Source organism: Macrobrachium nipponense, chromosome 11 (genome assembly GCF_015104395.2).
Source record: "Macrobrachium nipponense isolate FS-2020 chromosome 11, ASM1510439v2, whole genome shotgun sequence".
NCBI lineage: Eukaryota > Metazoa > Arthropoda > Malacostraca > Decapoda > Palaemonidae > Macrobrachium > Macrobrachium nipponense.
This window is the reverse complement of record NC_061087.1, coordinates 8,556,675-8,572,622: the sequence shown is the minus strand read 5'-3', so window position 1 is coordinate 8,572,622 and position 15,948 is coordinate 8,556,675. Positions and strand designations below refer to the sequence as shown.

Sequence of the window (15,948 nt, the reverse complement as noted above, 5' to 3'; positions counted from 1 at the left end):
TTTTATATCAAGACTAAAGTTGGTATTGTCTAATCTGGATTTTTTATTTTTAAATTTTTGTGAGAAAAAAATCAGAAGTGACTGTCTAATGATATATGATTTTGGATATCTTGAGAAATTTAGTAGTCTGAATGTGTGATTTTGCTACCGTGGCAGAATTTAGGCATCTTTTTCATTATTGTTTCCGATTATAAGTAGGGTGTGCAAGGGTTAATTTTGGAAGTTATGAATTTTAATATGTTGTGCCTTTGTCATGTTTACATACTTTTCGTGGTGAATATTGGTTAAAGATATTAATTGTTTTTCCCTTTTTGTAGACAACAGAAGAAGAATCAGAATAAGAAAAAACAAACATCTGTTGGACAAAACAAAAAGACTCAACAAAATTCAAGTAAAGATTCCAGAAATCAAAAAGGATACACCATGATGAATTCACCTATGGCAAGTAGTAATGCCATGATGAATCCTAAGGGAAATAGCAGTGATTTATATATAAGTGGAAGAAAAGTGTGTCCATATTACTTGAATAATTTATGTGTGAAAGGAAAACTGTGCCCTTTCTACCATCCGGCTTATTCTTCAAGACTTGAGAATGCTCTGCCATCGAATCTTCAGAGTTATCCCCATCGAACAGAAGCACCACTACCACCAAGTTCACAGCAGGTTCCTTCTGGAGATACCTTTGTATGGTTGCAGTTTTGTCAGAATTACTTACATTTAAGATGTCCACGTTCAGATTGCAAGTGAGTACTTTATTAACGATGCCTCTTTTAATAAAATCAATTCAAGTTTTATTTGACAAACCTAATGTGCTGTAAATGCGTTTGTTCCTGTGGGAATACAAAAAATTGCCTTTTTATGCAGAGGTATTCTTTGGTGTGAAACTGAATACGTAACAACAAGGTAGTCTCTGTAAGGGGTTAGTGCCGTCAGTGCACCTCATGCATTTTGTATGCAGTGCATTGTACGCATTACTTGAGGTTCTTCACAGTGTCCCTAGATTCCTAGCTACAACCCCTTTCATTGTACTGTACCTCCTTTCATATTCTCTTTCTTTTGTCTTCCTTTTCAGCCTCTCCTAACATTTGATTCATAGTGGAACTGTGAGGCTTTCCTTTTGTTAATCTTTCAAACCTTTTACTGGCAATTTCTGTTTTAGTCCTGAATGACCCTTTTAGGTCCCAGTGTTTGGCTTTTGGCCTAAATTCTATATTCAGTTCAATCAACAGGGAAGTAAATGGGTGGCAGGTGAATAATTGCGTGAATTCTCTCTTCCTTGCTTCATCAAGCAATTTTTCTTTGGGTACATTTTAGACATATTGCTATGCTCTGACTGAACATTAAGTTAAATTTTTGTTTCACCTTTTTATTGTATGTAGATATACTTCACAAAATGTTGGTATTTGATTCTAAAACATTGACTTCAATTGAAAGTTAAGTAATTAGCAGCCTTAAAAAATGAACTAGACGCTGTAAATACGTACCTCGTAACGTCATTAAAAGTTTCGTCACATGGAAATACAAAAACTTTTGATAATTCAACACATTTGCATTCTTTTTAATAAAAGTATACATTTTCCCTACTACTAATCTAATGAATACCCAAAACTGTTTATGAAAAAAATTTTAAGCGCCTATAAACACCATTACCGACCTAATAATGTTTCTGATTGATGTAAACTTAGTAAGTTGGCTAAAATACGTACAGTTGAAAATGACAGAATTTGAAACAACGTAAGGTGAGGCAATGCATATTTGTTGAATATGTATTTGAACGAGAAGTGAGGAATAAAAGGTATGATAGATGTAAACAGATGTGACTGGTCTACTTTACAGTGGAGAGATTTGGCAGTAGCAGTACGTATAGGAAAGCCTAAGGATGTTATCTAGTTTCAGTTTTTTGTAAAAAAAAAAAAAAAAAACTATTGAGATGACTGTGTTTGTGTCTGCACTTTTTCTGTCCACCCTTAGATCTGTGTTGTGGTTGTGGCTAGATTGAGTATTAATGAAGTAGCAGTGAAATGAAGGGCAGATGGTGACAGGTGAAAATATGTAAGGCTATTTAGACAGTTTTTTTTAATACTAATTTATTCTAGAACTACTACACAATCAAACAATGGGGATTTTGGTCCCTTTACAATTCAAGGTTACCAATATCAGCACAAATGACAATTACAGACATATATACATAAAATACGATGAAACTTATTTTCTTGGAAAATAAGGAATTTCCAAGGAAAATATAACATTTTCACACCACACACGCACTCGAGCACACATCAGTTTTCTGCAACTACTTAATTTACGAAATCTATATAAACAAGCAATTAACTGCCAAAAACCTAGAGCATGTGAACCCCTGAATGCGTGGGCACGTGCATTGACAAGGCTGTTAAGACTGGGGAAGCCATACCAACAAATACACACACACTGAAAAACAGAACATAGGCAGAAAAAACCAGCTTGGAACGAGAGCAAAGTGTAAGCATCAACTCCCCAAGGTGGTTAGGAAGAGACTGGTGCGACACGTACGCACAGGTGTTGCCAGATCTCACAGACTCCTTGCTTTACAATCTCTGGTTGTTTTAACCGATTACCAGCTGGTGCTTGGAAAATATCCAATTGTTAAGACCTCAATTTTGTTAGCTTTGAAAAATGTTGTTTTAAAAAATTGTCATATCAAAAGAATTACTCTATATTTTGCTATTCAATAACAAAAATAGTACAACAATAGAACACAGATATATATATTGTTCTTTACTACATAAGGGCCTTTAATCCAATCCAAAACAAAATATGCTTATCAACAGTGAAAATCAATATAGTCCACTGTAAACAAGAAGTACTATATTTTTGTTAACAGAAATACCACTTTGTCAGGGATTTAATTCAACAATATGTCAGTATACTGAACTCAGTATCTTGCCCTTTAACACCAGGGACTTCAGGACCATCACAATACATAATTCCGGTTGACCTTTTCAATATTAACTTGAGCTTTCTCAAAATTGAAAATATCCAATTCATGATGTCTTTATTATATATTGATACAACAATTTCCTTTACTGTGGTTCTGCACTAAGCACCGCTTCAAAGGCTATTAGGCTAATTTCAAAAGCTAATTTATGAGGAAAATAAGAATCATCCATAGGAGGGGAAGAAGTTCCATGTGTATAAACAGAAAAAATTAGTACAAACTTAACAAAATAAACAAACATACAAAAATATTATTAATTAGGTAGATATTAAACTTTTCCAAACAAACCCATTGCCTACTAAGAAATAACCGACCACAACTACTGACACTACAGGGCTGCAAATTGATATGTTGATCATCCACCCTCCAGTCAACAAACATACCGAATTGTAGCCCTCCAGCCTCAGTAGTTTTTTATTTTATGATTAAAGTTTGTCATGATTGCGAGTCTGGCACTATAGGTGCTAACAAGCATGCATTCTGTGTTTGGTAGTGGGTGGGGCCTCCCTTTCTCAAAACTGAGACACGGAGCATATACTTTTCTTGTAGGAAGGACTATGAGCCTTCCCAGCTCCCTTCCATTTTTGGCTAGGAAGGGGTGGGGGGGATGCTGGGATTAGCATTCACCCTCACCAGGTGCCATTAGTTATCGGATACCTGTCATGCCATTGGGCAAAGTCGCAGATCCCTAGGCATTGTGTGTCCCTTGGAACAATTATAGATGCCTTCTGTCTCATTTCTTGGCACCCTTCCCAACCTACCATGAAAGATTTTGGAAAGCTCTGCCCCTGTTAGTAGAGGTGAGGGGAATGTTATAGAAGAATGCAGTGTCATAGATGACCACTCTGTGGCCTTTTACAGTTGTATCCTCGTGTTGGAAAAGGTGAATGGCAGCCAGAGACCAATCATCGCTCTGTCTGGTTTGAATGAGTTTTACCTATAGACTTGGTTCAAGATGGAAGCAGGGCATTCCTTATTGGGTTTTATCCGAGTGGGTGACTCAATGTGTTTGATGAAGCTAAAGGATGCATGCTTCCAGTTGCTCAATCATTTCTCCAAGAGTATTTCCATTTTGCCATGGAGCTGGCTACCATTTCAAAGCACTGTGCTTCAGTTTAGTGACTGACCCCTATTTGTTCACAAAAGTGGTAACCTTGATGGCAGCATGGGCATTTATTTTATTTATACACACACTGCATTACCTCTAGGGTTAGCTAGTTATACACTCACTGGATTACTTGGAGGGTTAGCTAGTTATAGCATCCTCAGAAATAAAATTGTTGCAGAAAAGGTTTATATGCTAGGATTCAGCTTTCTAACAAGGAGTATTCCTCCTTAACATGAATTTTAATGATGGACGATCTCTGATTACGTTGGTCATGTATGCTTGCACAAGACCAGTCAAGATTTGTCATCTTGTCTCTTTCCGGTCCTATTGGAGGGGGGCCGATAAGTACTACAGCTCACACTCCCTTCCTTTTATCCTTCCCACAAGCCAGATTTTTCATCAAAGCCTGTGGCTTGTCTCTTATTTATGTATCCAGACCAGAATTCTGGTGAGCATCAATATATTTATACGGCCTTCCAGGATTCTTGTTCCATTCCTCTGGGTCAGATGCAAATTGCATGCGTCCTTCACGCTCATTCCTCTGCATTGTCATTGGCTGTTTTCTGTACTACTATAATGCTGGTTCATCTCTCTCAGGGGAATATTGTTCCTTAGGGAGAGGAGGTCCCAGCTACATTTTGTTCTTGTGCATTTTGCCTTTGTTTTATTGAAGATGTATTGAAACACTTGCGTTAAGACATTTTTGTTTTATTTCTCATTAATAATATCTCTCTATGCATTTTCTGGGAACGTGGTAGTGTTTTAGTCTTTCAGAATTTGTGTTTTGGGAGCTTCAAGACGTTGGGTTCATGTTTCAGAAAAGGTTTATATGATATACCTCAGAACAGAAAAACATCTGTCTCTTCATGGGAAATAGCTATGTTAATGAAGAGTTTTGAGTAGTCCTGTTCCCCTAAGGAACTAAAGTCTCCTGATTGGGATTTAACTAAGCCCCCACATGAACCATTGCAATAAGCCACGGGTAGAAGCTTGACTCTGAGAGCAGTCTTCTTGTTGGATGTAGCATTGATGAAATGGGTTATACTAGAAGTCATAGCCAAGACTCAAAAATCCATCAGTGGCAGATGACAGATTTGTCTCCTTTTCTATACCTTCTTTGGGAGGCTGTGGATAATGACCCGGAAGAAATGTTATGTCCTGTCAGGGTATTATGAACTTGCTTAAAAAGAACTTGGCATCTCAGACCTAGATGTCGAAGGCTTTTTTGTGAGTACAGGAGGGGTTAAGAAAGAAATGGAAAAGAATACAGTATCGTTTTTGTTAAGAGAAACTATCAGGAATGCAAATTTGACAGAATCTGGAAGGTCAAATAATCTTGCGAGAGCTAGAGCTCATAACATCATGGACCCGAGCTCTTCTTTGGTATTAAAAAAAATATGTCTGTTTAGAGGATTTTGAAAGCTGGTGTTTGGCTATGTAACACAGCTTTCACTTCCTTTTATTTAAAGGATGTTGCCCATAGATAGTTCCTTGGACACTTTTCCGTGGATACGATGGTGGCTGCTCAACAAGTGGTATAGCTCATCCAGTACCCCTGGCAGGTCAGTTAGTATCTAGTCTAAGATGAAGGTATGAAAGTAGATTGAATGAGATGACTGGTCTTGTTTGTTTTCTACGTTTTCTATCTACTTCTTTACCTACGAGTAGTAGAGGAGGAATACCTTCATTAGCTAGAACAGACTAGATACAGGTGAGTGAGACAACCATACTGTTAAGGTAATCAATAGCATAAGATACTATTCAGTAGCAACACACTCCTCTCTGTAGCAGGGAGAGAGTGGGGTGATAATAAATCCACATACAGCATACGTGGGATTCTTACGATAACAGATAACTCTCCATCATCTGCAAATGCAATGAACTATGATTCTCATTGATAGGTTCTGAGGTTTGAGTTGATTGTCTCAGATTATTTTTATTTGGAATTGGACTAAAGGAAGCAAACTCCCTGTCAGTTAGGATACTTACCTCCCACCAATTAGTAAGTCTATCCTAATGTTAAGACCGAAGGTTTGTTTTGTATTTGAACAAATGACAAATTTTCAATCTATTTATATTTTTCATAACTAATAAACCTGAGGTCTTAACATACAGGTCCCACCTCAGTCAAAACTGGGTTGGAAGAGTAACTGATGTGCTCACAGGATTCCCAAGGTATTGTGGGAGTTCCCAAATACCCCATGAGCAAGTACAGGTGCCATCAGTCCCTGGATCACAAGTTTTTTTTTATTAATTTTACTGGTTTTCTTGCTGGTGCTAGATGATTATCCTAATGTTAAGACTGAAGGTTTTTTAGTTGTGAAAAATACAAATTTTATGAAAAATACAAATTGATTAAAAATATGTCATTTTTCAACAGTTATGTATCTAGTTTACTATTTCTTTTCATTTAAGCAATTATTCTTCATTTAAGCAATTATTCTGTAAACTTTTATATTATTATTCACAGCTGTTGTGTTTTTTGTTCCTTGTGTTATTATTTATCAGTATGTCCAGCTTCTTTACTCCAATTTTTGCCTTATGACCTTAAGACCAAGTCTTTTAGTTGAGACCTACAAGTCTAGAAATGTGACTAAATAGCTTGTTAAACTAGTACTTCATAATATAGGCCAGCCCCATGAGAGTTAAGCATCTTTTGTCTGGTTAACCCTTAAACGCCGAAGCGGTATTTAAAAAATCGTCTCCCGTATGCCGGCGGCGTTCGCGAGTGAGTGCTGAAGCGGAAAAAATGTTTTTTTTTTTTAAATCACAGCACGTTTAGTTTTCAAGATTAAGAGTTGATTTTTGGCTCCTTTTTTTGTCATTGCCTGAAGTTTAGTATGCAACCATTAGAAACGAAAGAAAATATAATTATCATATATAAATATTAGAATATATGACAGCGCGAAAAAAATGTCATATATAATTGTATACAAATCGCGCTATGAGCAAAACAGTTGAAGCTAACGAGTTAATTTTTTTTCGTTGTATTTTACACTAAATTGCAATCATTTTGGTATATAACACATTGTAAAACGATCAAGGCAACACAGAGAAAATATTATCACAAAATGATGCATGAATTCGTAACGTGCGGACATAAAAAAAAGATGTTTTCAAAAATTCTCCATAAATCGAAATATTGTGCTAGAGACTTCCCATTTGTTGCAAAATGAAGGTAATTGATTGAATATTACTAGACTGTAGTTGTTGTAGCTTACAATTGCTGTTTGTTCATGAAACTTACCTGTCAGATATATATATAGCTGTATTTTCTGAAGTCCGACAGAATTTAAAAAACTTCCGAGACACGCAGTGGTTGGCCAGGTGGTTAGTACCCATTCCCGCCGCTGGGAGGCGGGTATCAGGAACCATTCCCATTTTCTATTCATAATTTTTCTGTCGCCGGTGCTGGAAACACCTGTTTCCAGTACCTCCGTCTTAGATTTTGGAAACTTCATTGCCGCTAAGTATCCTAATTGTCTTTTAATTTATTTACTTGGATTTGTGGCTAGACATACGCTATCTTAAATTGATTTGAATTTGATTCATTTTTGCATAAGATATCTGAATCTAGTTAGGCTAGTTTCAGAGGGTGTTGTCTGCAAAGATAGGGTGTAGCTACCGAAAGCTTCGGTAGATCCGCACTTGGTATGCACGAGGGGTATGAGTCTTGCTTCTTTGTTGAGATTTGTCATGTAAGGAGTGTGAGACTTTGTCTAATTCTGTAAGGAAGACGTATGATTCGTATGTACGCAATTAATCAGTAAACATGTCTAATTCCGTAAGGAAAACGTATGATTCGTATCTACGCAATTAATCAGTAAACAAAAGTCAGGGTAGTGAACCTGCTAACCTTCCTGTAGATTTTTTTTTTGCCTAACCCTGTAGCATGGCCTACGGGTTATGAATATGTCTGCGAGAGGTGATCGCTCTCCTTCATTGTTGTGAAGAGTGCTACTTCTGTTATTGTTTCTCCTAACCCTGTAATGTTGCCTTCGGGCCCTAAACAGTGTCTGTAGAGGTTATTGCCCTTTCTCTAATACTCTTTCGATTCGTATCTTAAAATCGAAAGTGCTTGCTTTAGAGAGCAATAGTGAAGTGGCTAAGTGCAGTGACAGTCCCCCTTGTGTAGTGGAGGGTGCGTCAGATCGGCCTTATTTCGCCTCTAGGCCGGGACCTCTGCTTGACTCCCAGGACCCGGGGAGAGAGCATGTTGAAAGCCGAAGGAGGGTTACGAGGAACCCCCACCGATCTGGCGTGCCTTCGGCAGTTTCTGATGAAAATCCCCAGACTGCCCAAGTGCGTGCACGTGCACGAATCCTGAAGGATTGCTTCTCATCCTCCGAAGCGTCCTCCCCGCGCAGGGGTTGGAGCTTTCGGAAGGACTCGCGCCCTCTAAATAGAAGCTTTATAGAAGAGGACGCTTCACGTCCTCTCTCTCTGGTTATGCGTTCCAGTGAGAAGTAAGAAGGCGAACGTAGCCTGATCATGTGTACGTCTTTCCACCGAGAAATATGAAAAAGAAGTCTTAGTAGCAGGACGCTTTTGAGAGCGGACGTCCGAGCTTTGTTACTGTGAGAATAAGAAGGCGTTCCCTCGCCCCTCGTATTCTCACACGATCAACCCTTCTCCTGAGACTGTTTCGTGCAGTCGGATTTCTCTCCGAGATGTATCTCGCTCTTCCCTGAAGGCAGTTTCTCTCGCTTGTTTTGACGCCTGTCAGGAGCGTGACGCTTTTCTGCACGCTTCTTTTGACGCTCGGCTTGGACGGGACGTTCGGATGGACGCCAGGCGCGCGCGGGTGCACGCCAAGCGCGCACCAGTGGACGCCGAGCGTGCGCCAGTGGATACCGAGCGCGCGCGCCAGTGGACGCCGAGCGTGCTCGCTGCTCGCCAGTGGACGCCGAGCGCGCGCCCCAGCGCACGCCAGGTGTGTCGCCTGGCTGAACGTTTCTGTTGAACTCTTCAAGCTCTTGTTTACGATTTGGGCCTCAAGAATTTTTACCTCTACCTTCGGTGATACCTTATACCTCACATGCAAAGAATGTGAAGTAAGCAGTGCTTCGGAGGAAGCTTAAAGTGAACAGACAACTTCGTCTTCGAACCCAGCAAGACCTCGGGTTTCGTGTATTCAAGAGGTCTCTGTCAATATTATATTGCTTTTCGCAAAGGTGGATGGAGTTAAGGAAAGCTCAAGGGAAGATCTCGTTTTCTCTACCGCAGTCAAGACTTTGCGATAAGGCAGTTACGCGTTATGTAAAGCCTCGATGTCCTGCACGTCTGGACTCTCGGCAACGTTCAGTAGGATTCTTGCAAAGGCACTCATCAAAAGGACGCTCTTCAGGAAAGCGCAAGACAGGACTTCCTTTGCCATACTGCCAATAAATTTTAAGCTTTAGCAGGCATTAGTTGTGATACGGGAGAGGAAGCTGGTTGGAGAGTTTCTTCCTCTTCCCAGGATAATTTTGCAAGCTTTTTAGCCCATCTGAAAGGGTTTTTCAGATGATAGATTTTGTTGGTTTCTAGTCGGGACTACGCTGCCGAATTGAACATCGTCGTTCTACCTGCCGTAAGCCCAGTCTCTTAATAGGATTCTTGCCCCTTCCTCGTTTGAGACGGGAATCGGGAAAATAAAATGCTCGACTTCCTGGATTACGTTTTGTCAATTCAGTGTCTTTCCCCCATTGACAATATACTATCGTTTTGTCAAGTAAGTGGGTATCCCCTCATTGACAAAATATCTCTTTGTCCCGTAAATGGGTTAGTTCTCATTGACAAACATCTCATTAACTTGATATTGCGCAAGCGAATAAGCTCTTATTGACAAGATTCGGAAGAGCTCTCATTCGTCATTCGCAGACTCGTACAAGAAATAGACTTGTAGACTACGTCAATGAACGCTTATGTCCAATAACATAAGAAGCTTGAGCTGTCTGCTTCGATTCTCTTAAGTTTTGTTCATGAAACTTGCCTGTCAAATATGTATGTAGCTGTATTTCCGAATTCAGCTATATATATGTCTGCCAGGTAAGTATGAACAAACTTTATTGTGATATAATTTCATATTTTGCCTTGCGTTATTTTACTACTGGTTGGTTCAAGTCATATACGCTTGCTGTAGTTACCTCTTCGGATGTCAACCGAGAGGTCTATTGTCTATTTTATGGACATTTAATCGTTACTCCTTGCAGCCTTCCAGGAGTTTCCGATTTATCTTTTACCGTTGTATGGTAGTGTTCTGACAACACAAACGCATCTATATATTTAGCGTTTTCTGTTTTGTTTAAATATACCAGCTTGAGAGTCTTTCTGCTCAAAAAATAACGGACCTATTTCTTCGTAGAATAGGGTAGCTGGCAACCCAGACATAAAGTTTAAGAAGACGACGTTCGTAAGCTAGATGGCTGCTGCTGTGTCTGTCCTCACAGTCCACCGAGCCAGTAACAGATCGTGCGCTGTTATGCGCGGTAGGTTACGTCTCTCTCTCCTGCGGGATTGACTGACTAACCGTATCTCTGTGCTGGCGGTTACGTCTCTCCTGCGGGATTGACTGACTAACTGTATCTCTGTCCTACAATCACGGACTTTAGCCCAAGATTGAGGGGATTTCTTACGTGAAGGAATAAACGTTGCATTCGTTTTGCCTTACTATGTTATCTCTTAATCCTTTCGGTGCTCGTTACCGCACTGTATAGAACTACGAGTATACCACAACATTGCACTTTTATATGCTCTCCTGCTTAGGCTAAGCGCAGCCTTATTAGGGAAGTAAGCATACTCGGGGAGGGAATGGATGAGCTTGCTGGGGACCATTTCCTTCCTGAAGAAGTTTGTTTCCTCGAATAGACTGCAATTCAGACCTCCACAGTTTTTTTTCCTACCGGAAAACTGAAATATTATTCAAGATCTAGGAATGATTCTGAACATCTCTCAGTGCGTCTATCACCTGAGGTGATAGAAAGAAGGTGCCGGACAAGGTGCCGGACATCTGGATAGGGTTGTCCTGGATCTTAATCTAAAAGAAGTAAAAGCAATTCGGTCGTCCCTCCAGTCCTCGAAACGAGTTTTTGGAACCAGTGGTCCAGATCAACTCTGTTATTCCACAGCTCTCTCATATCTTAAGAAGTATCTTCTCTCGGTCCCTGTTGAGTTTACGAGAAAGAGCCTATTATAACAACAGGCGTAGAATGTAACGATCCTCTAGAGGTTCGTTACAGGATTGCAAAAGTCCGTACGAATCGTCTCGATCGACGGCAGCAACTATTGACTTCCGAGTGGAATCTTTCTTTAGAAGTAAGTTGAGAGTTGTGGAGACTTTAGGGACGCCCTTTCATTCTTCTCTTCGATATGTTGAGGATGAAGAGGCTTCTTCTTCTCTGCTCCCTTATTCTCGATCCGGGATCGGTACCATTAAACGCCATCCTATGATATTGAACGGGGATGGATGTTTAGTCTCTTTTCCCCTTTTTCAATCGCTTAGGAAATTAATAAGAGGATTTATGACGTCACAGGGAGCGACAATGACGCTGATCGCCCCATGTTGGCCTTCAGGATCGTGGATTCACAGAGGTCACATACTTCCTAGTTCACTTTCCAAGGACCTTTTCCGAGAGAGTCCGTCTACTCTAACTCGAAAGGTACCTATAACCTCTCCGCTCTGAGTCTGACTACGTTCAGACTATCGAGATGTTGACAGGAATAAGATTACCGTCTTCCATTTCCGTCTGAAGAATGGGATAAGCTGGCAGTCACAACTATTAAAGAATACGCAAATATGTTGTTGACGGCCTTTGGGCTCAGAGATTTGCGTCTGTCAAACAACAAAGCCCTTCACGATCTTTGAGTTCTGTGGAATCTCGAAACTCGCTCACCATCTACTTTTTGTCTCACCTGTTTTCTCGGAGTCAGACACTCATGCGAGATCAGGCGACATACAGTAGCCCTGAGTTTCTTGTTGACGAAGTCGGTTGCGGTTATACACCCCCGATGATCGTGTAACATGAGACCAGGTTGGACTGTCAGGCATTCTTCCTTCGGGACTGAATCGCCTTTTTGCTCCTCGCTCCTTTCTCCTGGCACCAGAAGCTCGAGTCAGGAGTTGATTCGCTGACGACGTTGGGTTGCGTTGATACACCCCCCAAGGTTTGCTTAGATTGAATCGCCCAGGCAGTCCAGACACTCATCCTTCAGCGAAGAATAGTGCCTTATGGTCTTCATGGTACAGCCTTGCTGTCCTTGATTCGTCTGACTGGTCAACTGGTCGGTCACCTGACTTTAGTACAGACTGACTGGCTGTGCACGTCCAGATCGAAGCTTTCAATATGGAACTTAGACGTAGTCTGAAGTTCTTGATGTCAAAGCATTCGAACCTCTCCTACCTGTTAACTTCTTGCATGTGATCAGGAAGGCCTTCTTCTAACCACCCTAGATACGACAAAGAGGGTTAGTGAGATTTTAAGCCATTGTCACAAGTTTTGGCTTTAGAGAACACAAGGCGGTGTGCTCTCTAAGCCTTCCGTTGTGGCCTAAGAAAGGAAACCCGTTTTGTCCTTGGGCCAGGAGCTTGGAAGCAAGGATGGCACAAGTTAGTGGGCAGGAGCCAGAGAGAGCCCTGTGCCCTGTCGGGTCTCTCAAGTTTTATCTACATAAAACTCAAGAAAGTCGAAGTCATTCGGGCAATCTGCAGTGTTTCGAAAAAGACCAGACTTGCCCATATCGAAGAACACCCTGGCTTTAGTGTTAAGGAGTTCTTTCAAAAATGCTCCTTCATTGTGTTTGCACAAAGATTTGAAATCTTTTTATCTGAATGCTCACGAGGTGAGGGCGCGGCCTCGGAAGCATTTCAACAGAGCGTGGCACTCAGCAACATCCTGAGTACCATGTTTTAGTGAAGCAACTCTGTGTTCACTTCACACTCCCTGCGAGATGTGAAGATGGCATATGAGATCTGCTGCTCGCTAGGGCCATACGTGTCTGCAGACACAATCTTGGGGGCAAGAAGTGCCACTCATCCTATCCTGTAGAAAATGGTTAGGAAGAGCTCTTAATTTAGTTGTTGAGTCGCCGACAACGGCGACTTCTTAACTCTTAAGCCTTAGTTAACACACCTTAACTTTGGCTAGGTTGGTCAGGTGGTGATATATATATTTATATATATATATTTATTTTACTTTTCAGCCCTCATGGTATGGTCAATATGGTCTAGTCACATTGTGGTCACACCCCCGTTGACAGATCATCTGGAGTGCACCAGCTTTATAGGTCTCTACCTCGCTGGCAACTCTAGTAAAGCAGAAGCAGACTTGGGTGACAGTAATCACGAAGTCAGGTATGCTAACAGGTGGAACCAAGATGTAAATCATCTGCATGCATTTGTTTCCCAAAATCCTTCTATTCTGTCCCTTCCCACCTCCAAAGGTGGGATTCAGCTATATATATATCTGACAGGTAAGTTTCATGAACAAAATGATATTGTTATGATACAATAAAGTTTGTTCATACTTACCTGGCAGATATATATAATCAAGTACCCACCCACCTCCCCTCAGGGGACAGTGGAAATAAAAATTATGAATAGAAAATGGGAATGGTTCCTGATACCCGCCTCCCAGCGGTGGGAATGGGTACTAACCACCTGGCCGACCACTGAGTGTGTCGGAAGTTTTTTAAATTCTGTCGGACTTCAGAAAATACAGCTATATATATATCTGCCAGGTAAGTATGAACAAACTTTATTGTATCATAACAATATCATTTTTTTACCATTTTGGTAGAGTTAAAGTTGACCAAAGGACAAATTTTTTCTATTTATCATTATTTATATGAATATATTTCAAAACTGATAAAAGCTACAACCATGGGTTGTTTGTTGTTGTATTCTACATAAAATTGCGCACATTTTCATATATAAAACTTTATGTAATGGCTAATTTAAAATGGTGCAAACATTACGACAATCGGACAAAAAAATTTATGATTTTTTCGGAAGAGTTACCGCACGGACGTAAGGAAAAAGTTTATTTTATAAATTCACCATAAATTAAAATATTGTGTTAGACTTCCAATTTGTTGCAAAATAAAGGTAAAAATTTGAATATTACCAGAATGTACTAGTTTTAGCTTACAATTGCGTTTTTTGATCATTTCGGTCGAGTCAAAGTTGACTAAGGTTGAAATTTTGGCACTTATTGTTATTTATATGAAAATATTTCAAAACTGAAAAAAGCTACAACCATGGGTTGTTTATTGTTGTATTGTGCATGAAATTACACACATTTCCATGTATAAAACTTTATGTAACAGCTAATTTAAAATAGTGCAAACATTACGACAATCGGGCGAAAAAATTTATGATTTTTTTACGGAAGGGTTACCGCGCAGACGTAAGGACAAATGTTTTTTTTTTCATAAATTCACCATAAATCAAAATATGGTGCTAGAGACTTCCAATTTGTTGCAAAATGAAGGTAAATGATTGAATATTACTAGAATATAAGGGTTTTAGCTTACAATTACGTTTTTCTACCATTTTGGTAGTCAAAGATGACCGAAGGATGAAATTTTAGCACTTATTGTTATTTATATGAAAATATTTCAAAACTGATAAAAGCTACAACCATGAGTTGTTTATTGTTGTATTCTACATGAAATTGCGCACATTTTCATATATGTAGTATAATACTCCATGTAACGGCTAATATGAAATGGTGCAAAAATTATGTCAAAGTGACGAAATAATTTCAGAGATGTGTCGCTGATGCTTTTTAGTGCGAGGAGAAAGAAATTCGCGCTTGCGCGCCTGGGTATCGATTGTAAACAAAACAACGCCTTGATCCGTGAGCTCCCAGCATCCCCCAAGGCGCGTGATTCAAAAGTTTTCGCCTAGTAGGCCTATAACTATTTTTCCGTGAATTTTTTTAAAAACTTTTTTTTATATCGACGTATATACGTCCAATCAGCACCCAACAGACAATTTATATTGATGTTTAATATGTCCAGTCGGCGTTAAAGGGTTAAATACCTTAACATTATAATATAGTTATTGATATACATTTTTTCATATATGAAACAAACCCTCAGTCTTAACGTTAGGATAAATAACTCTGTGTCAGCTGGAAGCTGGTAAAGTTATAAATTGTGTACACAGGCAACTATTGCATCTGTGCTTGGTCATGAGTCATGTGGAGCCACCCACATACCCCCCTTTAACCCATAACCCTGTTCGTTATTTTCTTACCGCCTTTAACAGAGGACGTGCTTTGCTTCTGTCCTATGGAAGCCGGTTTAGTTTGCCCATTTGCTTTTAATCTGTTTGTTTGTGGAACTTCCTGGTGATTCGATAAGATTTCCTGGATATCGCAGGAAGCAGATTAACGCCCAGATATCTTTACTGTTTTAAATGTCGGAGTACACAGAGCTGCATCTAATGGGTAGTAGGTTGTAGGTGCAGAAACTGTGTTCAGACCCAGTTACTTCACCACCTGTACTATTTGATATTTTGACTAATTGTGCTCCTTTCCCTGTGGGGAGGGGAGGTGCCTCACCATCTTGTTCTTTGTTCCAGATATGGAGACAGAGTTGTTGGGGGTGTGCGATTGGCGTAGGCCTCTCAGGAGCACCAACCCTAGAAGTGCAGTTGGTTTGCTATATGATGCCACGCTTCCCTCCAGGGTCCCTCGCTATGGATGTCCCTTCTACCTCTGATCTGCACTGAATGGCAGTCAGATACTTCAACACCTGTAGAAGCTTTTTTAGTTAAGGTTGCTATTCCTACAGGCCACATTCAGGATGCCCAGTGACGTCATAAACATTGCGCCCGCCATGGCGTCACAGCTGCGGTCGGTACAAAGACGTGCTTTCA

At 40.1% G+C, this 15,948-nt stretch overlaps 1 protein-coding gene across 4 annotated transcripts in view; it reads left to right on the top strand.

The window, feature by feature from the left end:
• LOC135219250 (uncharacterized) overlaps positions 1–15,948 on the top strand; it is a 161,369-nt gene that overhangs the window by 93,168 nt on the left and 52,253 nt on the right. For all 4 annotated transcript variants that reach the window (XR_010315406.1, XM_064256009.1, XM_064255900.1 and 1 more), the window contains exon 4: positions 318–743. Coding sequence is in view for 3 of the 4 variants with exons in the window: in XM_064256009.1 (XP_064112079.1) it covers positions 318–743 (426 nt within the window). In the remaining variant the exon portion in view is untranslated. The remainder of the gene's footprint in view (positions 1–317; positions 744–15,948) is intronic.